The following is a 26,617-nucleotide window of genomic DNA, read 5'->3' on the forward strand; positions in this document are numbered from 1 at the left end:
AATACTAAACAATAATACAAGAATAAAATGTGTCTCACTTGCTCACAACTGTAAACCTACTTTTGCCCCACCCTATATTTTGGATTGGTCAAAAAGTTTGTGTGTTTTATTCCATTAAATAAAAGATGCATTTTTTTTTATTTTCACCAGTAACTTTATTGATTTGGATATTTTGAGCATGTCAGGTATCTCCTGCATGGTAGAATGTTGATTTTTCTCAATTAATGTCTCGATTTGATTGCTATCAACTTTAACTGGTCTACGCAACTGTGGCGCATCATACAGCAAAAAAATCTCCAGCATGGAACTTCACAAGGCACTTTTGACATATTCGATCAGTCACAGCACCTTCTCCATATACTGCACAAATCCTTTGTGTGTGTTTCAGTTGCATTTTTACCTTCTTTAAAATAATAAAGCACAATATGCTGAAAATGTTGCTTATTTTCCTCCATCTTCAAAATTTAAATGGCTACACAAAATTCACCAGTTTTGATAAGTTTTGTTTAAGTGCATGCTGATATGACAGTTGTCACAGTACAATCTAACAAAATTGTTTTGGATGAAGTTAAAGACAACTAAGCACTACCAGAGCCATCTTATGAAAAAAACAAATGAACATTTTGGCCAACCCAATATTAAAATAACATAATGAAATACCACTATAAAATTATCAGAATAGCTAAAATAAAAAATATAATAACATAAAAATGTAGCAAATGATGTAGGGATATAGGATCACTCAAACACTGATGGTGGGAATGTAAAATGTTGCAACCACTCTGGAAAATAGTTTGACATCACCTCATAAAAATAAATGTGCTGTTATCCACACAACCCCCAACTGACCTCCTGGGCATTTATGGAAAAGAAATGAAAACTTACATTCACACAAAAACATGCACACAAATGTTCATAGCCACTTTAATCATAATAGCCATGAAACTGGAAAGCAGATATCCTTCAAGAAGTGAATGGTTAAACAAACTGTGATATATCCATACCCTGGAATATTACTCAACAATAAAAATATGAAATATTGATATATATATACAACAATTTGGATGAATCTTCAGATAATTATGCTGGGTGAACAAAGCCAATCCCAACTGTTACATTTTCTAGTCATGTTTCCCACAGAATTCCATTGTAAAAATGGTAAAATTATTAAAATAAGGAACAAATTAGTGATTGTCAGGAGTTATGTGTGGGAGTGGGAGAAATGGAGGAACAGGGTATAACTATAAAAGGCAACAGGAGGAATCACATTCCAATCACATGATGATAGGAATGTTCTGTACCTTGAGGGTATCAATTTCAATAACCTTGTGATACTATACTATAGTTTTATAAGATGTTGGAAATTGGGTAAAGAGTACAAAGGATTTCTCTGTATTACTTCTTACAACTACAATTAAATCTGTAACTATCTCAAAATGAAAAGTTTAATTTAAAAAATGGGATGACACTAAAACAAAATTTGGGAGGAAATTTATAGTACTACAAGCATATTAAAGAAAAGAAGAAAGTTAAATCAATTATCTCAGTTTCCACCTTAAGAAACAAGAAAAAGCTAAAATTAAACCCAAAGTTGTACAAAATAAGGAAATAAAAAAGATCAAAGTGAAATCAATAAAACAGAATATAGCAGAATAGTACAGGCAAGCAATGAGACCAAAAGTTGGTTCTTCTGAAAATCAATACAGCTGATAAGCTTCTAGCCACATTGATCAGGATAAAAGATAAAAGAGAATACACAGATTACCAATATTAGGAATTAAAGAAAGGAAAGCAATGCTTATCTCACAAACATTAAAAATATGCCAATAAATCTGATGAGGGTTTTCATAGTCGTTACTTGCATCTGAAGAAACAATAAACTTTATTTGGTCACTAATACATTCACTCACATGAGTATTAAAAATGTAATTGCTACTAATATAACAAATAACGAATCAAAAATTAAGGATACATTCTTATAGCACCTGTTCTTGTCCCAATAGCCAAGATTTTCTGAACTGGATCAAAGGCTAACGCTGTGGGTTGATAAGGAAAACCATGCCGTACTGTCTGAAAGAGAGCAAATGGTAAAATAGTCATCAGGAAAGTTAAATTAAAATCATAAAATACCACTATCCCACAACCAGAATGACTAAAATAATTGTTATTTGCTTAAAAAGAAAAAATTACAACTACTAAATGTTGGTAGGAGTATAAAATAACACAGCCACTTTGGAAAAACGTCTTGCAGCTTCTTGTAAAACTAAATAAATACCTGACCTATGACCTAGAAATTCCACTCATGTGTGTATGTACCCAAGAAAATAAAGACCATATATATTCAACATAATAATTTGTATACATATAGCTCTAATAACTTTATACACAACAACCAACATATCTAAGAAGAAAATAAATAAACAAAACTGATATATACATACATGAAAATTACTAAACAATCAAAAGCTACTGACAGATGCAACAACACAGACAATTCTCAAAAAACATTATGCTAAGTAAAAGAAGCAATGTGTAAAAGAGTGCATTTAGTATAATTACATTTGTATTAAATTATGAACAAACAAAACTAAAAATGGTGAAAAAATCAGATCAGTGGTGGACCTGAGCAGAACTGAATGGGAATAGGTTTGAAGAAACTTTATTGAGTGAAGGTAGTATGCTATATCTTGGTAGGGGTTTGGATTACACAAATGTATACATTAGTCAAAGTTCATTCAATGGTTCAATAAAATTTGTGCTTTCTCTGTATGAGATTATATCTCAAAAAAGATAAGAAAAAAATCATTATAAACAAATATTGAACTCTCAGTTTATGATATGCATATTGAACTTTTAAGAGATAAGGTGTACTGACATCTGCAACTTATTTTAAAAATACATAAAAAACCCTGGCTGGCGTAGCTCAGTGGATTGAGTGCGGGCCTGCGAACCACACGATCGCGGTTCGATTCCCAGTCAGGGCACATGCCTCGGTTGCGGGCCAGTTCCCAGCAGGGGACTCATAAGAGGCAACCATACATTGATATTTCTCTCTTTCTCTCCTTCCCTTCCTCTCTAAAGATAAATAAATAAAATCTTTAAAAAAATACATTAAAAAAATAATATGAATAGATGGATGGATAGGTGGGAACTGGAGAGTATTATGCTGTGAAATAAGCCAGGCAGTAAATGACAAATACTATATGATCTCATCCATAAGTGGAACCTAATCAACAAAACAAACAAGCAAGGGAGGACTTCAATATAAAATGTGCTCTAATTTTTCAAAAAAATACAGGACCACATAGGTAAAAATAAAAAATAGATTCTATATCTTTCTCAACCAGACATTTAGTGATCCAAGACTATTTTAATGAAAATACTTTCATTAAAAATTTACATTTGTAATTTACAAATGTAAATAGATGAAAAGAAAGATCAACTACAGCATGTAGTTCATCTAAAACTCTTATCCCCCAGAGAAAACAATGTAAGGAATTCATTGCAAAACTTCCTCATTTTCTTTTAAAGTATGTAAGAACCCATATACATATGCATATTATATAGTATATAACCAGATCTATAATCATTTTTTCACTCAACCGTATAACATGGAAATAGTTTTACAAAAAGGTGTGTAAATTTACTCCAAACTATTTGAAGTTGCAGAGCTTATTAATATGAAAGCATCATGATATCCTTAACCAACCAACTACTGTTATATAATCTCTAAAGAGTTATCAATTAAATTGATAAAACAAACAAACAACAAAAGACAGAACTCATTTTCTAGTCATGTTTTCCACTTGATTCCAAATAGTCTTCCTTACTTCGGCTTATAAACATAACATTGTCAAGAGAAAGGTAGCCTTAATCTTCCTACAGACCAATGTGGATAACAAAATCAGAATATAGATGCTCTCCAAAAAAAACCAAAAAAGATGGGAATACTTCCCAACTCATTCTATGTGGCTAGTATTACTCTGATACTAGAAACTGATAGACATTTATAAAAACAGAAAACACTAATTCTCATTAATAGATACAAAAATCTTCAATAAAATACTTACAAACTGATCCCAGCAACATATAAAAAGGACACATGACATGTCTTGGTGGGATTTATCTCAGAAATACAAAGTAGGTTTAATATTTAAGAAGTTTCTTAATATTATATACTATATCAATAGAATATAGGGCAAAAATCACATGACTTATTTCAGTAGATGAAGAATTTCAGAAAATCCAACACCCATTTATGTTAAAAAGCACTTGAAAGTAGAATCATATGCAACTTCCTCAATCTGATAAAAGGACATTAATGAAAAATCTACATCTCACATCATACTAATCAGCCAAAAAATAATTATTTCCTTCTAAGATCAAGAAAAGATGAGACAGGTAAGACAAGATGAGAAAAGTAAGCTCTTACCACATCTCTTGTCTTATGCAGGGCAATTAGATGAAAAATAAATAAATGAAAGACACCAGATTAGAAAGGATAAGACAGCTATACTTTATAGACTACTGCTGCCTGCTATGAATGTAATCTTTTGTGAATGTAATCTTTAGTCTCTAAAGAGTCTATAATCCCGATTAGTTGTTTTACTTAATAATGTGTTCCCTGGTAATAATACTTTAAGTTGACATAGCATTTTCCAAAAAATATAAGTACATATGTGCTTCCTTTATAAAGCCAGAAGATCACTAGTACTTTTCTTTTTCTCTCAGATGAAAGAAAGAAAATAAAATTTAAATGTTTGTCTCCCTGTTGGATTTAGGTGGAGTTTGACTATCTAATCTCATTTAACTTCACACAAAGATAGTTTTCTGTCAAGATATGTATTGCCATTCATTAAGTTAACAAAATAAAAGATAAAACTTCATGACTATACCAAAAAGATCTGAAAAGTCATTTGATAAAATTCAGGAGTAAGTCCAGGAAAGCATTTTATGTAGAAAGTAAAACTCACTCTAGATCAAATGAACTTAACTGATATATACAGAACCTTTCAACCCAAAGAAGCAAAATATACATTCTTTTCAAACACACATGGAACATTTTCAAAATTAGATCATACGGCAGGACACAAAACAAGCCTCAAATATTTCAAGAAAACTGAAATCCTATCAAGCATCTTCTGAGATCACAATGGCTTGAAACTAGAAACTAACCTCAAGGAAAAAACTCAAACACATTAAACTACATGGAGACTGAATAACAGGTTATTAAAGTATGAATGGATTAATAATGACAGCAAGGAAGAAATTAAAAAATATCTGGAAATAAATGAAAATGAACACACAACAATCCAAAACCTATGGGATATAGCAAAGACAGTACTGAGAGGGGAGTTCATAACTACGCAGGCCTACCTAAAGAAGACAGAAAAATCTCAAATAAACGACCTAATCCTAAATCTACAACAACTAGAGGAACAACAACAAACAGATCTCAAAGCAAGTAGGAGGAAGAAAATAATCAAGATCAGAGCAGAATTAAATAACAATTGAACTAAAAAATTTAAAAAAAAGAGCCCTGGCTGGTGTGGCTCAGTGGATTGAGCAACAGCCTGCAAAACAAAGAGTTGATGGTTCAATTCCCAATCAGAGCATATGTCTGGGTTGTGGGCCAGGTCCCCAGTAGAGAGCACATTAGAGGCAACTACACATCAAAATTTCTCTCTCTTTCTCTTTCCGTTCACCTCTGTCAAAAATAAATAAAATCTTTTAAAAAATCAGTGAATCCAGGAGGTAGTTCTATAAAAAGATAAACAAAATTGACAAACCTTTAATCACACTCATCAAGACAAAGAGACCACCCAAATAAACAAAATTAGAAAAAAAGAAGAGAACTTAAAACTGATACCACAGAAACACGAAGGATTATAAGAAATTACTAAGAACAACTATATAGCAAGATATTGGACAATGGGGTGAAATGGACAAATTTCTAAGAACATAAATCTTCATAAACTAAATCAGGAAGAAGCAGAAAGCCTGAGTAGACAGATAACTACCAGTGAAATTGAAGCAGTAACCTAAAAACTCCCAGCACACAAAAGCCCTTGTCAGGATGGCTTTTCAGACAAATTTTAGCAAACTTTTAAAGAAGAACCAACTCCTAACCATCTCAAACTATCCCCAAAAAATTCAAGAAGAGGGAAGACTCTCAAACTATTTTTACTAGGCAAGCGTTATCCTAATTCCAAAACCAGGTAAAGATACAACAAAGAAAGAAAACTACAGGTCAAGATATCTGATGACCACAGATGCTAAAATCTTCAACAAAATACTGGCAATCCAGATCCAGCAATGCATTAAAAAGATCATACACCATGATCAAGTGAGATTCATCCCAGGTATGCAAGGATAGTTAAAACATTCAAAAATCAATAAAAGCAATATACCACACAAACAAAACAAAGGTAAAAATCACATGATCATATCAACAGATGCTGAATGAGCATTTGATAAAATCCAACTTCCATCTATAATAAACACTAAGCAAAGTGGGAACACAGGGAGCATACTTCAATGTAATAAAAGATATACAAGAAACCTACATCCAACACCATCCTCACGGGACAAAAACTAAAACCTTTCCCCTTAAGATCAGGAACAAGGCAAGGGTGTCCACTTCCACCACTCTTTTTTCCTTTAAAATTGTTGTTCAAGTACAGTTGCCTCCATTTTTCCCACACCACTCCCCCTGACTCCAGCTATCCCCACCTCCCACCCTCAATGCTACCTGCTTTGGCTTTGTCCACACATCCTTTATACAGGATGTTCCCTGACAACTCTTACCCCTTTCCCCCCAATTATCCTCTCCCACCACCCTCTGGTTACTATCAGTTTGTTCTTAATTTCAATGCTTCTATTATATTTTGCTTGCTTGTTTGTTTTGTTGATTAAGTTCCACTTATAGATGAGATAATATGGTATTTGTCTTTCACCACCTAGCTTATTTCACTTAGCATAATGTTCTCCAGATCAATCTAAGCTGTCACAAAGGGTAGGAGCCCCTTTTCTTCTTTCTGCTGCATAGTATTCCATTATGTAAATGTACAACTTTTATTCAACATCTTACTGGATAGTTCTAGCCACAGCAATTAGACAAAAAAAAGAAATAAAAGGCATCCCAATTGAAAAGGATGACATAAAACTATCATTATTCGCAGTACATAGAAAACCCTATAGACTCCACCAAAAAAACTACTCAACCTAGTAAGTGAATTCAGAAAAGCAGTAGTATACAAGGTCAATATTCAGAAATTGATGGCATTTCTATACACCAATAATGAACTAACAGAAAAAAAAAAAACTAAGGAAAAAATCCTATTGACTATAGCAAAAAACAAAGTACCTAGGAATAAACCTAACCTAACTAAGGAGGTAGAAGATCTGTACTTAGAAACTACACAACACTGAAGAAAGATATTAAGAAAGATACAAATAAATGGAAGCATATACTATGTTCATGGTTTGGAAGAATAAACATCATTAAAATGTCCATATTACCCAAAGCAATCTACAGATACAATGCAATCCCTATTAAAATACCAATAGCATACTTCACAGATTTAGAACAAATACTTCAAAAATTTATATGGAACCAAAAAGACCCCAAATAGCCTCAGCAACCTTTTTAACTTTTTTAAATGTTGTTCAATGACAGTTGTCCCACATTTTCCCCGTTACTCTCCCCTGCCCTGCCCACCACACCTTGCACTCCTTATAGTCAATCCCTACCCTGGTGTCTATGACCATGGGTCTTTTATACATGTTCCTTGACTTGCCCCTTCCCTTTCTTTCTCTTATTACCCTCCCCCACTATTCTGGTCACTGTCAGTTTGTTCTTTATTTCCATGTCTCTGGTTTGTTTTGCTCATTTGTTTGTCTTGCTGATTAGGTTCCACTTACAAGTGAGGTCATAGGGTGTTTGTCTTTTACCAACTGGTTTATTTTACTTAACATAGAATATTCTCCAGTTCCATCCATGTTGTTGTGAAGAGTAGGAATTCCATCTTTCTTTCTGCTTTCTAGTACTCTATTGTGTAAATGTACCACAGTTTTTTGATCCACTCATTTACTGATGGGCACTTAGGTTGTTTCCAGCACATGGCTATTATAAATAATACTGCAAGCAGTGGAATCGCTGGGTCAAAAGGCAGTTTAATTTTTAGTTTTATGAGGAAATTCCATACTGTTTTCCACAGAAGCTACACCAGTCTGCATTCCCACCAAAAGTGCACTAGGGTTCCCTTTTCTCCACATCCTCTCCAGCGCTTGTCATTTGTTGATTTGTTTATGATGGGCATCCTGACCAGTGTGAAGTGGTATCTCATTGTGGTTTTAATTTGCATCTCTCTGATGGCTAGTAATGTTGAGCATCCTTTCATATGTTTATGGGCCCTCTGTATGTACTCCTTGGAGAGGGAGAAAGGAGGAAATGGTGTAGATATCAAGAAGCATAATTGGTAGGAACAAAATAGACAGGGGTTGTTAAGAGTAGTATAGGAAACAACAGAATTTACAGAACTTTGGGAGAAGCCAAAGAACTTACACACACTTAATCCATGGACATGAACTAAGGTAGGGGATTGCTGGAGGGAAGAGTGGTACTGGGTAGAGGGGGGCAAAGGGAGAAAAATTGGGACACCTGTAACAGCATAATCAATAAAATAGACTTCAAAAAAGAAGTATAAATTGGTAGTTACAAAGTAGTTACAGGATGTAAAGTATAGCATAAGAAATATAGTCAGGAATATTGCAATAACTGTATACAATGCCAAATGGATATGGGAAATATGGAGGGGAACACTTTGTAAAGTATAAAATTGTCTAACCACTATGCTGTAAACCTGAAACTAATACAAAATAATAATGAATATGAACTGTAATTTAAAAAGTTCAAAGTTCTTTTGAAAAATAATTTTACCCTTCACTTAGTTCAGTGCTATGATTAAATAGGTTCTTTAAAGTTCATCAATATTTGTGCATATAAACAGTATTTCCTTCTAAAACTATTCTCTTATATTTTTAAGAAAGCTGAATGACTGTCACAAAATATTTTGTATATGTGAAAATAAAATTCTTAGAATAATTATAAACAAACATATAACTATTTCTGTATTTGGTGTTCTTGTCTCAACTTTCCATAGTAGTAAAAGCACATTTGAGATTGGAAAAAAAGTTCAATAGCTATCATTTTCACTCTTTCCCTCTGAGCACCTTTGTGATTACTATCAGCATATGCAATTTAATATTAAATATTGACAATTCTAAGGTGTTAGAAGAGTATAAGAATCACATTTAGATAACATTTTAAATAGATATAGTTATTTTATTCAGGATATGATATAGATGTGAATATATCACTAAGTCTAATGTAAAAGTAGATTATTCTTTACTACCTAATGTGTTTCTCCCTACTATATTATATCACAAATCCCTTTAGGGCAAAGATTCTATTGTTTAAAGCTTAAGAGCCTATAGGCACTCAAAAAACTACTGACTTATCACAACAGTTACAGCATAATCAATAAAATAGATAAAATTGCATCTATTATCTAATAGATAATATATTAACACATACAGTGAGTAATTATAATTCTATACTTTATACTATTAACCTTACAAAAAATTTAAGACTTGTAAGTGGGATAATCCATGTAATATGCTTTATAAATTAAGCACACTATGTAAGCATAAGCTTACAGTGCTTAAACTTAACAGAAAAATGTCCTTTCAAAATATCAGGAAATTGCCCTGGTTGGTATGGCTCAATGGATTGAGTGTCAGCCTGTGAACCAAAAGGTTTCTGATTCGATTCCCGGTCAGGGCACCTGCCTGGGTTGTGGGCCAGGTTCCCAGTTGAGGACAACCAATCAATATTTCTCTCTCACATCAATGTTTCTCTCCCTCTCTTTCTCCCTTCCTTCCTCTCTCTCTAAAAATAAATAAATAAAATTTTAAAATATGAGGAAATCAAGTTCAAATTAGATTCATTTACCTTCTCTAATACCATCATTTCTCATACTATCATTTAAAACAACCTTGAAAATACCACATAATATATAGGTAGACCAAATTTTCACTACTGAGAAGTACAGTAATATTGCAATAACATATAAATAGCACTGACAAGTAATATGAATACTAGCACACTAATAACATGAAGTAGTATACCTTAAAGAGTATCAATTTTATCATCTTTATTATTTCCTAAAGGACACATACCTTAAGGACAGAAGAGTCTCCAATGTGGATAGACTGTTCTCTCAAAAATACTTCTGCTGTTTTTTTATCCACCCCAAACATTCATTTTCATATTCTTAGGTGATTAGGGCTTATATATTTTTCTCTTTACTCTAAGCCTTATTAACAACCTTATGTCTGCAATATCCTTGCTTCAATCTATATTAAACCTCAACTACATCATTCTTCCCTCTCTTTCAATTCAACTGATCATCACCAATTACTATCATCAGCCTCAAATCAATATAGCCTTATCCTCATACACTACTAGACCTCTCCAAAGAACTCACATTTGGCATTTTGTTAATTCATTCCCAGTACCTTTTTCTGTCATAACGTCCATTCCATTTTTAAATTTTATTGATTATGCTATTACAGTTGTCCCAGATTTGTCCTCTTCTTTATACCCCTCTGTCCTGTACCCTCCCTCCCACCATCATTCCTCCATCTTAGTTCATGTCCATGGGTCATAAAGCCAAGTTCTTTGGCTTCCCCATTTCCCATACTATTCTAAAGAACCCCCTGCATATTTTGTACCTACCATTTCTGATTTTTATTCTCTATACCTTTTCCCCCATTCTCCCCCCTCCTCCTCCCCACTGATAACCTTCCATGTGATCTCCCATTGTGTTAATCTGTTCCTGTTCTAGGTTTTGCTTAGTTCATTTTTGTTTTTGTTTTTTTCAGGTTTAGTTATTAATAATTACGAGTTCATTGTCATTTTGCTGTTCAAATTTTTTATCTTCTTTTTCCTAGATAAGTCCCTTTAACATTTCAGATAATAAGGGCTTGGTGATGATGAACTCCTTTAACTTTACCTTATCTGAGAAGCACTTTATCTGCCCTTTCATTCTAAATGAAAGCTTTGCTGGATAGAGAAATCCTGGATGTAGGCCCTTGCCTTTCATGACTTTGAATACTTCTTCCAGCCCCTTCTTGCCTGTAAGGTTTCTTTTGAGAAATCAACTGATAGCCTTATGGGAACAGCTTTGTAGGTAACTGTTTCTTTCTCTCTTGCTGCTTTTAAGATTCTCTCCTTACCTTTAATCTTGGGTAATATAATGATGATGTGGCTTGGTGTGTGCTTTCTTAGGTTCAACTTTTCTGGGACTCTTTGAGCTTCCTGGACTTCCTGGTGGTCTATTTCCTTTGCCAGATTGGAGAAGTTCTTCAATATGTTTTCAAATAAGTTTTGAATTTCTTGCTCTTTCTTTTCTGCTTCTGGCACTCCTATGATTCAGGTGTTGGAGTGTTGAAAGTTGTCCTGGAGGTTCCTAAGCCTCTCCTCATTTTTCTGAATTCTTGTTTCTTCATTCTGTTCTGGTTGACTATTTATTTCTTCCTTCTGCTCCAAATCATTGATTTGAGTCTCAGTTTCCTTCTCATCACTGTTGGTTCCCTGTACATTTTCCTTTATTTCACTTTTCATAGCCTTCACTTTTTCCTCTATTTTGTGACCATACTCAACCAATTCTGTGAGTGTCCTGATTTCCAGTGTTTTGAACTGTGCATCTGATAGGCTGGCTATCTCTTTGTTGCTTAGTTGTATTTCTTCTGGAGCTTTAATCTGTTCTTTCATTAGGGCTGTATTTTTTTGTCTTGTGCCAGTTACATAGTAAGGAGCAGAACCTTAGGTATTTGCCAGGGCAGGGCAACCCACATCACTCTGTTGTGGAGCTGTATGTGGGGAAGGGATTCAGGAGGAAACAATGCTGCTTGCTCAGCTCCCTGCTCACTTTCAGTCACTTTCTCCACTACCCACAAGCAAATTGGGTCCTTCTCCTGCTGATTCATGGGTGGGTGGTTTTGTGTATGTTCTAGGACCCTGTGCATCTCTCCAGTGAATTCCTGTGAGGCTAGGAGTTTCTCTTGTTGCCTTAATCCCTACAGATTTTTTCAGTTAGAGGTTTTGAAGCTTTATTTCCCTGCACTGGAACCCTGGGTTGCATTGTCTGTCCCTGTCCTCAGTTACTCCTCCCCATTTATCTGCATGCAAATGTGGAACCTCCCACTCCACTAGCCACCACCTCACCCCATCTGCCTGCCACTGCCTCCCCCAGTGGGCCAACTGCCACCTTGCCTGGTCCTCCAGGCGCCACCTTACCACAAGTCCTCTCCACCGTGCTGCCCGAATCTCCACCCCTCCTACTGGTCTAGGTGAGTGTTTCTTCTTTAACTCCTTGGTTGTCAGACTTCCATACAGTTCAATTTTCTGGCAGTTCTGGTTAATTTTTTGTTGTTGTTATTTTCGAATTTGTTGTTATCCTTCTTTTGGTTGTGCAAAGAGTTAAAGTATATCTACCAATGCCTCCACCTTAGCCGGAATCCATTCCATCTTTTTTATTATTCTATTACTTCCTCTTAAACCTCCTACCTATCTGAAATCTTTATTTTCTTTCTGGCTACACTAGCCTCTATTCCCAACTTATTTAACATCTCAACACATTTCAACTTAATTCATATCATACTTAAAAACTTACATACAGCTTTAATTAATGTATTTATGTGTCTATAAAGCTATCAAATAAACTTCTACGAATTTAAAAATATTTTCTCAATGATATATAATAACATTAAAAATGTATAGTGATAGAAAAATAAATTGACTTTGGGGGGGAAGTTATTTTAAAAGAAAAGGAAATGAAAATCTTGTGAAGCAAAATTATACACAGAATGATGTCGAGGAATATCATGCCAGGAGTCAGGAGATCTAGTCCAACTCCCAGCTCTTTTACTGACTGTCTAACCTGGACATATTACTTAACTGCTCAGCTTCATCTATAAAATAAAGACAATGAAGAAAATAAAGAGAAGAACCTTACTTTAAGGTATTTTTCAATTCCATACTATATTCCTAATACAAATACTGGCACTAAAAACCAGTGCCAGTGGTAAACTTAGCAACACATAATAGAGAGATAGGTTGTTCTATATTCCTTACTAAAAATTAATTCCTTAAAAAGACAATAGGTTTTATTTCCATTATTTTAGTCTGTTGCCTGAAATTCAATTCTCCAAAAGATGACAAACTTTCAATACCACAGTGAAAAAAATTTAAAAACAAATACCTGGGAGAGGCATTTCATAATATATGTAGTGCATTGACTAAATACCTTTTCATAATGGGACTATCAAAATGAATAGCAGTACTTCTATTCCTAAAGTGGGGAGAAGTATTAATGTAGTAGTGGGAGAAAAGTTAAGAAATAGAAGACTGTAAGCTGAACACCAAGCTTACCTATTGAAATAGAAACTATGAATGGAGGTATTTTTCATGGAAAACACTAATCCCAAACATAATACTTAAAAATGTGTAATCCCTGATCCCCTGGGTAGTAGCAGCAGAAAGCTAAAGAAAAAGAAACCTTAAGAAAGCCTTTGGGATACAGATCTTTCACTTTCTTTGTTAAATTTATTCCTAATTACTTTGTTTTTAGTATTGCTATCGTAAATGAGATTTTCTTAATGCTTTTTTCAGACATTTCCTCATTAGTGTATAGAAATGCTAGTGATTTTTGCATTTTTGCATATGTGGTGATTCTTATACCCTAAAACTTGAATTTATTAGTTTTAACATTTTTAGCAGTCTTCAGGGTTTTCTTTATATAAGATCATGTCAGCTGCAAACAGAGACAATTGTACTCCTTCCCTTCCAACTTGGATGATTTTTTAAAATTTCTCTTGTCTAATTGTTCTGGTTAGGATTCCCAGTACTATGGCAAATAGGAGTGGCGAGAGTGGGCACACTTATTCTAATTTTAGTGGAAAAGCTTTTAGCTTTTCACCATTTAATATGATGTTAGCTGTGGGCTTGTCAAATGTGGCTTTTATCATGTTGAGGTACATTCTTTTCATACCTAACTTGTTCAGAGTTTTTATCATGAAAAAATATTGAATTTTCTCAAATGCTTTTTCTGAGTCTACTGAAATGATCGTGTAACATTTATCTTTTGTTTTGTTAATGTGGTATATAACATTTATTGCTTTGTGTATGTGAACCATCCTTGTATCCCAGGGGTAAATCCAACTTGACCAGGGTGTATAATACTTTTAATGTATTGTTGAATTTAGTTTACTACTATTTTGATGAGGATCTTTACATCTATGTTTATCAGGGACATTGGCTTACAATTTTTTCAAACACTGATGAAAGAAATTAAAGAAAATACAAATAAATTTTAAAATATCCTGTGTACATGGATTGAAAGAATTAAGATGGTTGTAAAGTCCATTCTAGACAAAGTGATCTACAGATTTTTAAAAAATTCCCCATCAAAATTTCAATGACATTTCTCACATAAGAGAAAAAATCTTAAAATTCACAAAGAACCACAAAAGAAATACCAAAGCAATCTTGAGCAAGAAGAACAAAGCTGGAGTCATCATACTTCCTGACTTCAAATTATATTACAAAGATATTGTAATCAAAACAGTATGGCACTGACATAAAAACAATCAGACCAGTGTAACAGAATAAAGAGACCAGAAATAAACCCACACATACACAATAAATTTTCAACAAAGGTGCCAAGAAAATTCCATTGGGAAAGAATAATTTGTCTCTTTAGTAAATGTATTGGAAAAACTGGATAGCCACATGTAAAACAATGACCCTTCAGATTTCCCTCTTATACCACACACAAACGTCAACTCAAAAATGGATTAAAGGCTTAAATATAAGACCTGAAAATATGAAAGTCCTAGAAGTAAACATACAAAAAGAGCTCCTTAACACTGGTTTGGCAATGATTTTTTAGAACTGACACCAAAAGCACAAGCAACAAAAGCAAAAATAAACAAGTGGGACTACATCAAACTAAAAGTGCCTTCCCTGTAAAGAAATCATCAACAAAATGAAAAGGCAACCTACGGAATGGGAGAAACTATTTTCAAACCATTTATCTGTTAAGGAGTTAATATTCAAATCATATTTTTTAAAAAACTCATAGAACTCAACAGCAAAACACACACACACACACAGAGAAAATAACACAGCTTAAAAATAAGCAAAAAACCTGAACAGACCTTTATATTTCCAAAGAAGACATACAAATGTAACAACAGGTATATAAAAGGATACTCACTATACTAATCAGGGAAATGAAAATCAAAACCAAAATGATGTATGCCTTCACATACCTGTTTACTTCACACCTGTCGTAGACTATCATCGAAAGGTCAAAATATAACAAGTGTTGGTGAGTATGTGGAGAAAAGGGAACCCCTGTCCACTGCTGATGGAAAGTCAACTGATATAGCAATTATAAGAAACAGTATGGAGGTTCCACACAAAATTAAAAACAGAACTACAATATGATCCTGCAATCTCACTCTGGGTATACAGGGTAGGGCAAAAGTACTGGGTCAGCCAAAAAATGTGTGTGTTTGTTTTTTTCCATAAGATGGCTCTAATAGTACTTAGTTGCCTTTGACTTCACTCAAAATAATTTTGTTAGATTGTATTGTGACAGCTGCCATATCAGTGTGCATTTTTAAAAACTTGTCAAAATTGATGAATTTTTGTGTAGCCAATTTAATATTGAAGATGGAAAGAAATACACAATATTTTCAACATATTATGCTTTATTATTTCAAAAAAGGTAAAAACACAACTTACACACACAAAAAAGATTTATGTAGTGTATAGAGAAGGTGCTGCAACTGATCAAATGTGTCAAAAGTGGTGTGCAAAGTTTTGGGCTAAAGATTTGTCGCTGAATGATGTCCCATAGTCAGGTAGACCACTCGAAGCTGACAATGATCCAATTGAGACCTTAACTGAGAACAATCAATGTTTATATCATGCAGGAGACAAGTGACATAATCAAAATATCCATATCAATAACATTATTGGTGAAAATGAAAAATATATTTTTTATTTTATAGAAAAAAAACAAACGAACTTTTTGACCAACCCAATAGGTTTACAGTTGTGAGAATGTGAACCACAGAGTTTATTCTTTTTTATTTATTAATTATTGTATTGTTTTTCATGTGAACAACTGTTAATCTACTCCTGCCCCACCTGTATATCCTAAGGAAATAAAATCACTATATCAGAATTATATGCACTCCAATGTTCACTGCAGCATTATTCGCAGTAACAAAGACATGGAAACAACCTGTCTGCCAATGGATGAATGAAAAAAATATGGCAGGCACACACACACACACACACACGCACATGGAAACCTCAAAACCATCATGTGATCCAAGTCCAAGCTAACCTGCTAGAGGATAAGGAGCCATAGGGAGGAAAATCAAGGTATCACAGCCAATAGAAGCCAAATGACGTGTGAGTGAGGCCATGCTAGGTCACCCAGCCACTAGTCAAACTACCAGCTGATCCTAGACACCGGAGAGAGCTTAGCCTGTTTATGTTCTACTTTATTCACTTGTCTTTCCCTAGCAAGATAAAGCAGGTGAATCAATAACAATTAGCCTTTGCTTCTATATAAATTATTCTTAGGAAAATAAGTTAATGAAAAATTAATTATTCATTTTTATAACAGTTTTAGGACTAGGAACAAAGCAGGTCATATTTACATTAGATGGAGTGGAATAGAATTATAATTATAAACTATATTATGATCATATACGAAAATTGTTATAATAATTATCATGCTAGTTCAAGTGATATTTTTAGACTGGACTTGGTACCTTTGCCAGACTCTAGAATAAGTACTTTTGGCAGACACCAAAGAGCAAAGCCAAATCATGATTCAAGAATCATCAACATTATCACAATTGTAAAGAAGAATGCCTCGATCCTGAGGATAACATGCCCTGGAGATAAAGGTGTATATCAAGTAAAATAGGTGATTTGCACCATTATTTCCTTTTTAAACCACTGCCTCATATTTTTAAAAGCATTAAGTAAAAAACTATTAGCCAGGCCCTGGCTGGTGTAGCTCAGTGGATTGAGCGCGGGCCTGTGAACCAGAGGATCGAGGTTCGATTCCCAGTCAGGGCACATGCCTGGGTTGTAGTCCAGTTCCCTGCAGGCCAACTCCCAGCAGGGGATGCACAAAAGGCAACCATACATTGATGTTTCTCTCCCTCTCTCCTTCCCCTCTAAAGAAAAATAAATAAATTTTAAAAATCTTAAAAAAAAAACAAAACTATTAGCCAAATACAGAATGTAGGAATTTCTATAAAACAAATTACCAAGTTTCTTCAACTATCAATAGCATGTGGGAAAAAAGAAAGAGAAAATGTTATAAACTTAAAAAATCTTAAGGGACATATGCAAAGAAATAGAATGGATACCTTCATATTATTATTCAAACAAATTTTCCCTGACAATCAGGGAAAATTGACATTAGATGCTAAAAATAAGGATTAGATATTAAATAATATTTAGGAATTTTTATTAATTTTGCTGAGTGATAATAGTACTCTGGTTGTTTCTTTTAAATCCTTACATGATTATATATATAAATGTATTTATGTGTGTGTGTATCCTCACCTAAGGACATTTTCTTCATTGCTTTTAGAGAAAGAAGAAAGGAGAGACAGAGAGAGAGGGAGAGACATCAATGGGTTGTTTTCTTGTATGCACCCCAACTAGAGGTTGAACCAGCAACCTGGTTATGTGCCCTTACTGGGAATCAAACCCACAACCCTTTGGTCTACGAGACAATCCTACAACCAACTGAGCCACAACTGCCAGGGCATTAGAGATACATAATTAAGTACTTTTTAGGTAAAATAATAAATATCCAAACTTAGTTTAATTTACTATTAAACCCAAATTGTTTCTACATTCTACATAATAACTGGCCAATATCAAAATGATAGAATTCAAAGAAAAACTGAGTAATTGTTGTATTTTAAAGGACACTAAAAAGACATGACAGATAAACATAACACGTGATCTTGAATTGGATGCTGACTCAGAAAAAAATTATCTAGCTGTGAAGTACATTAGTGAGACAACTCGAAAAATTTTATTGTCTATGCATTAGATAATAATACTATACCAATGTAAATATCCTGATTTTGATAACTGAACTGTGGTTTTACTTTATTTTTTTAAAAAAGCTCTTATTTCAAGGAAATAAAACCTATAGGGACAAGGGATATCATACCTATAACTTTCAAACAGGTCAGATAATGAGGAAGAACAGTAACTCAAATGTGGTAAAATTGTATTTGTGGAATTGGGGTGAAGCAATATGGAATTACCCACACTGATTTTTCAAATTTCCTGTAAGTCTGAAGTTATTTCATAATGAAAGTCAGTAAAATACTCCAAAAACACATATACTGGGGAAAATGGAGAAAAATTAGATGAAAAGAACAGCAAAATGTCATAATTATTGAACCTGGGTGATAGCTTACATAAAATTTTTTATACTATTTTTTACATATTTAAAAATTTCTGTATTTTTTTTGGTTAAATAATATTCAATTGGCCAAATAGGTGCATCAGAGAGTAAACAGGCTTTCCCTGTCTTTCAATTTCTTTATCTATTTCAAGGGTCCTCTGGAATATAGACTATTCTACCAGTCAGTTTGTACTGTCCTTTAGAGAAATCAGAAATAAAATTAAAATGTCTTTAACAAATGAAAGAAACTTCAAAAACCTCACTAAAAATAGCTGTTCAATACTATACCATGTAGAAAAGATTTACTGAGCTTCTTATTAGTATTGATTTTCATAAGGAAAACATCAAATGTATATATTTCATATTTTGAAAGTAGGGGTAAGAAAGATATTGTACAAAAGGGTGTTCTCATAACAGGGGTGTTTTCCCCTTACATACACTTTTTACAATATTATTTTATCAGTGTCTTGGGGTTTACTACAGAAGTTTTGCTTTTAGAAATTGTTTTAACTCAATGCCAACAGAAGCTAAAACTGGAGATGGCACTGTTTGGTTTAGGTTAGCAATTGTGGTTTAGCAACACCACTAACAACTAAAACTCATCCAAATTACTTTGTAAATTAGCATATCATATACTACAGTGCTTCCTATTACACATAGTGCTTCACATAGTAACCAAGTCCCCTTCATCCAAAACAGCAACCCTCTCATGCTCCCTCGTCACTTTTTGAGCACTGCCTTAGTTACAGAGACAACCAAGAATCATGCCAAGATAACAGTTAAAATTTACATCAAGACTTCAAACACATCTATATTTCCCCAAAATACAATGTTAGGTTTCCCAACCCCTCACCCAAAGCCCTTATGGCTTGACTGGGTTTACCTTAAATAAATTTCTCTTACTATTTCCAGCTCATAAAATGCATAGAATTCATTCTCCAAATATGCACTGAATCTTGAGTCCTATGTCTTTAATTCTTTTTATTTCTTTTGTTAAAAAGGCTAAGAAAAGAAGGCTATCTAGTTTTCCTTTCAGAGCCAATTCTAAATTAAAAAAATGAGTAATAAATTGTTTGCAAAGCAATTATAAGTTGCTAATTTACTATGGAAGGTAAGGTAGAAAGTAGTAAAAGGAATATTAAACTGATTTACCTTTACATAGTATACTTACCAATAATAACTTTCAACTCAGTTTTCCTCATTTGACTTAACTTCAAACATCTCAAAAGGCATTTTAAATGTCATTTAACTCAGGAATTAAAGTCACACTAACCTCCTCCTAGGACAAATCTGGAGTTACAACTAAATTGTAGAGAAATCACCCAGAACAAACAACTGAACAATAGTGAGAGAGAACTCTTATAACCTCAGACAGACAGAAGAATCAGCTTCAGCACAACCTGATTAAAGTTTGTGCATTGCAGACTTGAGAAGGCTGGCTGGGTACCTACAGGCAGCAGCACTGGAGGGATAATTAAGTGACCAGTTGGATCCCCCTGAGAAGAGTGGGGTATAAACCCTAAGCTGGGATGCCCAGCCTGGAGCGCCAGAGCCCAAAAAGTGCACAGAAAACAACAAGCAGCAAAAAGCAGCAGGGTTACTCTCTGCCAGACATAGATGGCTGGAGACCCAAGAACCATTTAGAGCCATTTAAAGAGCCAATACATAAATTTTCATTTGCAGCCACTTATACTGGGCTCTGACAAAGGCAGGGGCAGAGTGGACTAGAGATGCTTGAGGAGAGACTGGGGACTGAAGCTTTGGGGAGAGAACCGAAAGAGTAGACGCTAGGATCCAGGTGCTGAGTCATCTCCAATACATCAGCAGCCATAGTGCTCAGGCAGACCACTTCCCCAAGTGGCAGTAGCCTGAGGGGAAACAATAGCCCCAACACCAGGAGGGACTCTGCCCCAGCTCTGTGGTGCTTAAGCCTAACTGCTGAGTACAGAGTGACTAGATTAACAACCAAAGGAGTCAGCCACAGACAGTAGATCTCTGGTAGTCTCAAATAGGCTGCCTAAGAGCCAGATGGGGTCACCATGTCACATCACCAGAGGCAGATCCAAAAAAAAAAAAAACAGGCCACCTGCATGTATATAAGACATGGTGGGTGAAGAGATCCTCAGTCAACCAGCTAGAGGGAAGCACGCACCAAAGAATAACCCAACAACAATCAAAACCCAGTTGCATCCAGAGAGCCAACATAAACAGCACAAAGGGAATCCAAAGAACATCAAGTTCAGGAGATCGAGGAGACTGCCCCACTGAATCTCACAAGTCTCCTACCATAAAAAGTTCACACCACAAACTCAGGGAGTCAAAAAAGATCAACTGAATAAGAAGAGGCAAACAAGAAGAGTCCCACAAATAATGGAAAGACAAAGAACCCCCAATAGAAAGGAAAGGAGGAATCCTCACAAAGTGTGGTAAATGAAATAGAGGCAAATCAACTATCAGATATGGAGTTCAAAACAATCCTTATAAGGAAGCTAAATGAGTTCAGTGAGAATTATAAAAAACTACAGGGAAACTATGAGGAACTTACTAGTAATGTTCATGCAAACAATATCAGCATGAAAAAGGACATAGAAACTATCAACGAGAGTCAAGAGGAAATGAAGAATACCATTTCTAGACTAAAGAACACAGTAACAGAAATCAAAAGCAGGTTAGCCCTGGCTGGTGTAGCTCAGTAGATTCAGTGCTGGCCTGTGAACCAGAGTCTCTGGTTCGATTCCCAATCAGGGCACATGCCTGGGTTGCAGGAAGGTCCCCAGTTGGGGGTGCATGAAAGGCAACCACATATTGATATTTCTCTTCTTTTCTTTCTCCCTTACTTCCCCTCTCTCAGAAAATAAATAAAATCTTTTTTTTTTAAAGCAGACTATATGAAGCAGAGATTTCAATCAACTAAATTGAATCAGCAAGCTGGAAGACAAGGTAAAAAAAAAAACCTCACACAAAGACCAAGAAAAATAAAAAAAAAAAACCTCAAAAAGAATGAACAGGAGTTAAGGGAACTGCAGGGCAACATGAAATGTCATAATATCTGTATAATAGGGATACGAAAAGGGAAGGAGAGGAATAGAAAATCTGTTTGAAAAAGTAATGATGGAAAAACTTCCCTAATCTGATGAGAAAGAAAAATCATGGAAGTGCAGGAAACAGAGACGGTCCCAATCAAGAGGAACCCAAAGAGGCCTACTCCAAGACACATAGTTAAAACCACAAAATTCCAAGACAAAGAGAGAATCTTAAAGGCAGCAAGGAAGAAACAGGAAATAACATACAAGAGAGCACCAACAAAACTAGCAGCTGACTTCTCAATGGAAATGCTCCAAGCCTGAAGAGAGTGGCAAGAAATGTTCCAAGTAATGAAACCCAGAGGCCTGCAACCGAGACTACTCTACCCAGCAAGGCTCTCAATTAAAATGGAAGGCCAAATAAGGAGCTTCCCAGACAAAAGAATGCTGAAAGAACATACTTTACCTCTACCAAAGAAGCACTAAAAGATATGCTAAAGGGACTGCTTTAAAAAGAGGAAGTGCCCTGGCTGATGTAGCTCAATGGATTGAGCCTGGGCCTGGGAACCAAACAACTGTCATTCCATTCCCAGTCAGGGCACATGCCTGGGTTGCAGGCCAGTTAGTTCCCAGCAGGGGATGCACGAGAGGCAACCATACATTGATATTTCTCTCCCTCTCTTCCCTTCCCCTCTAAAGGTAAATAAATAAAATCTTTAAAAAAAGGAACAAAAAGTGATAAAGAGAAGCACAGGTACAAAGGGAGTAAAATGGTAATGAATAAAGTACCTATCAATAATAACCTTAAATGTAAATGGATTAAATGCTCCAATCAAGAAACAGAGTAGCTGAATGGATAAGAAAACATGACCTGCAGATATGCTGCCTACAAGAAAGCCACCTTGGAACAAAAGGACTACACAGACTGAAAGTGAAGGGTTGGAAAAAATATTCCAAGCAAATGGACAGGAAAAAAAGCTGAAATAGCAACACTTATATCAGAAAGACACTTATATCAGAAAGACACTTCATAATATTCAAGGGAAGAATCCATTAAGAAGACATTGTAAATATTATTGCACCGAACATAGGAGTACCCAAATATATAAGAAAAATCTTGGAGGACTTCAAAAAAGACATAGACAGCACACAATTATAGTAGGGGTTTTAACACCCCATGGTCAGCAATGGATAGATTTTCCAAACAAAATATCAACAAGGATATTGGGGCAGTTAACAACACACTGGATCAAATGGACTTAATTGATATGTATATATATAACCTTTCATCCCAAAGAAGGAAAATACACATTCTTTTCAAATGCAATGAAACATTTTCAAAGCTGAACCACATGACAGAACACAAAACAAGCCTTAACAAATTCAAAAAATTGAAATCTTATCAAGCTTTTTCTTGGTACACAAGGACCTGAAACTAGAAACCAACCTCTAAAAAACAAACCCCAAAACTTGAAAACATTCAAATTCAAGGAGACTGAATAGCAGGCTATTAAATGATGAATGGATCAAGAATGAGATCAAGGAAGAAATCAAAAAGTTTCTGGAAACAAATGAAAATGAACACACAGCAGTCCAAAACCTATGGGATACAATGAAGGCAGTCCACAGAGAGGTTTTTAACAACACAGGCCTACCTAAAAAAAAATAGAAACATTTCAAATGCACAACTTAATCTTACATCTACAAGAAGTGGAGAAACAATAACAAAGCCCAGAGTGAGTTGAGGAAAGAAAATAATCAAAATCAAGCAGAATTAAATGACACATAGACTAAAAAAACAATTCAAAGGATCAGTAAGTCCAGGAGCTGGTTCACTGAAAAGATAAACAAAATCAACAAGCCTTTAATCAAACTCATCAAGGAAAAAAGAGAGAGGACCTAAATAAAGAGAAATGAAAGAGGAGAAATTACAACTGATACTACAGAAATAAAAAGAATTTTAAGAAATTACTATAAATAACTATATACCTAGAAATTTGAAACTGGGTGAATGGGAAAATATCTACAAAAATATAATCTTTCCAAACTGAATCAAGAAGAAGCAAAAGACTGATAACAGCTGGTGAAATTGAAGCAGTAATCAAAAAAACCCCAGCACACAAAAGCCCTGGACCAGATGCTTTCACAGAATTTTACAAAACATTTAAGGAAGAGCTAACCCCTATCTTGCTCAGACTATCCCAAAAATGTCCAAAAAGAGGGAGGAGTCCCAAACTCTTTGTATGAGGCCAGCATCGTCCTAATTCCAAAACCAGATAAAGACACAACAAAGAAAGAAAACTACAGGCCAATATCTCTGATGAACATAGACACTAAAATCTTCAACAAAATATTGGCAATCCACATGAAACTATACATTAAAAAGGTCATATACCATGATCAAGTGGGATTCATTCCAGGGATACAGGAATGATATAATATTCACAAATCAGTAAATGTAATATATCACATAAACAAAAGCAAAGACAAAAATCACATGATCATATCAATAGATGCAGAAAAAGCATTTGATAAGGTACAGCACCCATTTATGATAAAAACACTCAGCAAAGTGGGAGTAGAGGGAGCATGCCTGAACATGATAAAAGCCATGCATGAGAAATCTACAGGCAAAATCATACTCAATGGGCAAAAATTAAAAGCTTTCCCACTAAGATCAAGAACAAGACAAGGATGTCTGTTTTTGCCACTTCTATTCAACACAATATTGGAAGTCCTGGCAACAGTGATCAGACAAGAAAAAGAAATAAAAGACATTCAAATTGGAAAGGAGGAAGTAAAGCTGTCACTGTTTGCAGATGACATGATTGTGTACACAGAAAACCCTATAAACTCCACCAAAAAAACCACTCAGCCTAATATATGAATTTGGCAAGACAGCAGGATACAAAGTCAATATTTGGAAATCAAAAGCCTTTCTGTACACCAACTATGAAATATCAGAGAGAGAAATCAAGAAAAACATCCTATTTGCCATAGCAAGAAGAAAAATAAATTACCTAGGAATAGACCTAACCATGGAGGTAAAAGACATGTACTCAGAAAACTACACAACACTGAAGAAAGAAATTAAGGAAGACACAAACAAATGGAAGCATATACCATGTTCATGAATGGGAAGAATTAACATCATCAAAATGTCCACACTACCCAAAGCAATTTACACATTCAACACAATCCCTATTAAAATACCAATACCATACTTCACAGATCTAGAACAAAACTTTAAAAAATTTAGATGCAACCATACATGACCCCAAATAGCCACAGCAATTTTGAGAAAGAAGAACAAAGTAGGAGGGATCAAAATATGTGATATCAAACTACAATACAAGGCCACTGTATTCAGAACAGTCTGGTACTGGCATAAGAACAGACACAGAGATCAATGGAACAGAATAGAGACCAGAAATAAACCTAAGTCTCTATGGTCAATTAATATTCAACAAAGGGGGAAGATGCATAAAAGGGAGTAAAAATAACCTCTTCAACAAATGGGGTCAGGATATCTGGACATATATGTGCAAAAAAATGAAACTTGACCACGAGCTTACACCAAACACAAAAATAAACTCAAGGTGGATAAAAGACTTAAATATAAATCAAGAAACCATAAAAGTCCTAGAGGAGAACATAGGCAGGGAAATCTCAAATATTCCATGCAGCAATATTTTCACCAGTATGTTTCCTAGAGCAAGGGACATAAAGGAAAGAATAAACAAATGGGACTACATAAAAATAAAAAGCTTCTGAACAGCTAAGGAAAACATCAGCAAAATGAAAAGGAAACCAACTGTATGGGAAAATATACTTGCCAATGATATCTTGGTCAAGGGTTTGATTTCCAAAATATATAGAGAACTCACATAACTCCATTCCAGGAAGACAAGCAACCCAATTAAAAAATGGGCAAAGTACCTGAACAGAAACTTCTCCAAGGAGGGCATACAGAGGGCCTAAAGACAATGAAAGGATGCTCAGAATCATTAGCCATCAGAGAGATGCAAATTAAAATCAGAGTGAGATACCACTTCACATTAATCAGAATGGCCATCATAAATCAACAAACAACAAGTGCTGGGGAGGGTGTGGAGAAAAGGGAACGCTAGCACACTATTGATGGGAATGCAGACTGGTGCAGCCACTGTGGAAAACAGCATGGAATTTCCTCAGAAAAACTAAAAATGGACCAGTCTTTTGACCCAGCAATTCCACTGCTAAGACTATACCCTAAGAATCCTGAATCACCAGTTCAAAAGAACTTCTGCATCCCAATGTTCATAGCAGCACAATTTACAATGGCCAAGTGCTAGAAGTAACCTAGGTGTCCATCAGTAAATTAATGGACCAAAAACTATGGAACATTAACACAATGGAATAATATGCAGAAGGAAGAAAGAAGGAACTCCTACCCTTTGAGACAGCATGGATAGAACTGGAAAGCATTATGCTAAGTGAAATAAACCAGGTGATGAAAAACAAATACCATATGATCTCACCTATAAATGGAACATAATCAACAAAACAAACAAGTATGGAAAATATAACCAGAGACATTGAAATAAAGAACAAACAGACAGTAACCAGAGGGGAGGGGCAGGGGAATAACAGGGGGGAAAAGGGGAAGAGTTGCCAAGGAATATGTATAAAGGACCTATGGTCAAAGCCAAAGGGGGACAGGATTGACCCCTGTGGGAGGTTGGGATGGGTGGGGTGGTAGAAAGAGGTGGCAGGAAAATGGAGAAAACTGTACTTGAACAACAATAAAAATTAATTAAATAGAATAAATAAGAGAAATAACATTACAGTGGCTGCAGGGGCTTTTGATGATTCCCCATGACCTGGAACTACATTTATATGTCCACATGTAGGACAGGCTGCCCCATGNTATGTATAAAGGACCTATGGTCAAAGCCAAAGGGGGACAGGATTGACCCCTGTGGAAGGTTGGGATGGGTGGGGTGGTAGAAAGAGGTGGCAGGA

At 35.0% G+C, this 26,617-nt stretch overlaps 1 protein-coding gene across 1 annotated transcript in view; it reads right to left on the reverse strand.

Annotated features, from left to right (window-relative positions):
• Positions 1–26,617, reverse strand: part of STXBP5L (syntaxin binding protein 5L) — a 340,069-nt gene that overhangs the window by 299,416 nt on the left and 14,036 nt on the right. Inside the window, exon 3 of the mRNA XM_037051540.1 lies at positions 1,973–2,070. Coding sequence (XP_036907435.1) covers positions 1,973–2,070 — 98 coding nt within the window. The remainder of the gene's footprint in view (positions 1–1,972; positions 2,071–26,617) is intronic.

This window comes from Sturnira hondurensis, unplaced genomic scaffold (assembly GCF_014824575.4).
Source record: "Sturnira hondurensis isolate 20B ecotype Veracruz unplaced genomic scaffold, ASM1482457v3 Scaffold0007222, whole genome shotgun sequence".
Classification (NCBI taxonomy): Eukaryota; Metazoa; Chordata; class Mammalia; order Chiroptera; family Phyllostomidae; genus Sturnira; species Sturnira hondurensis.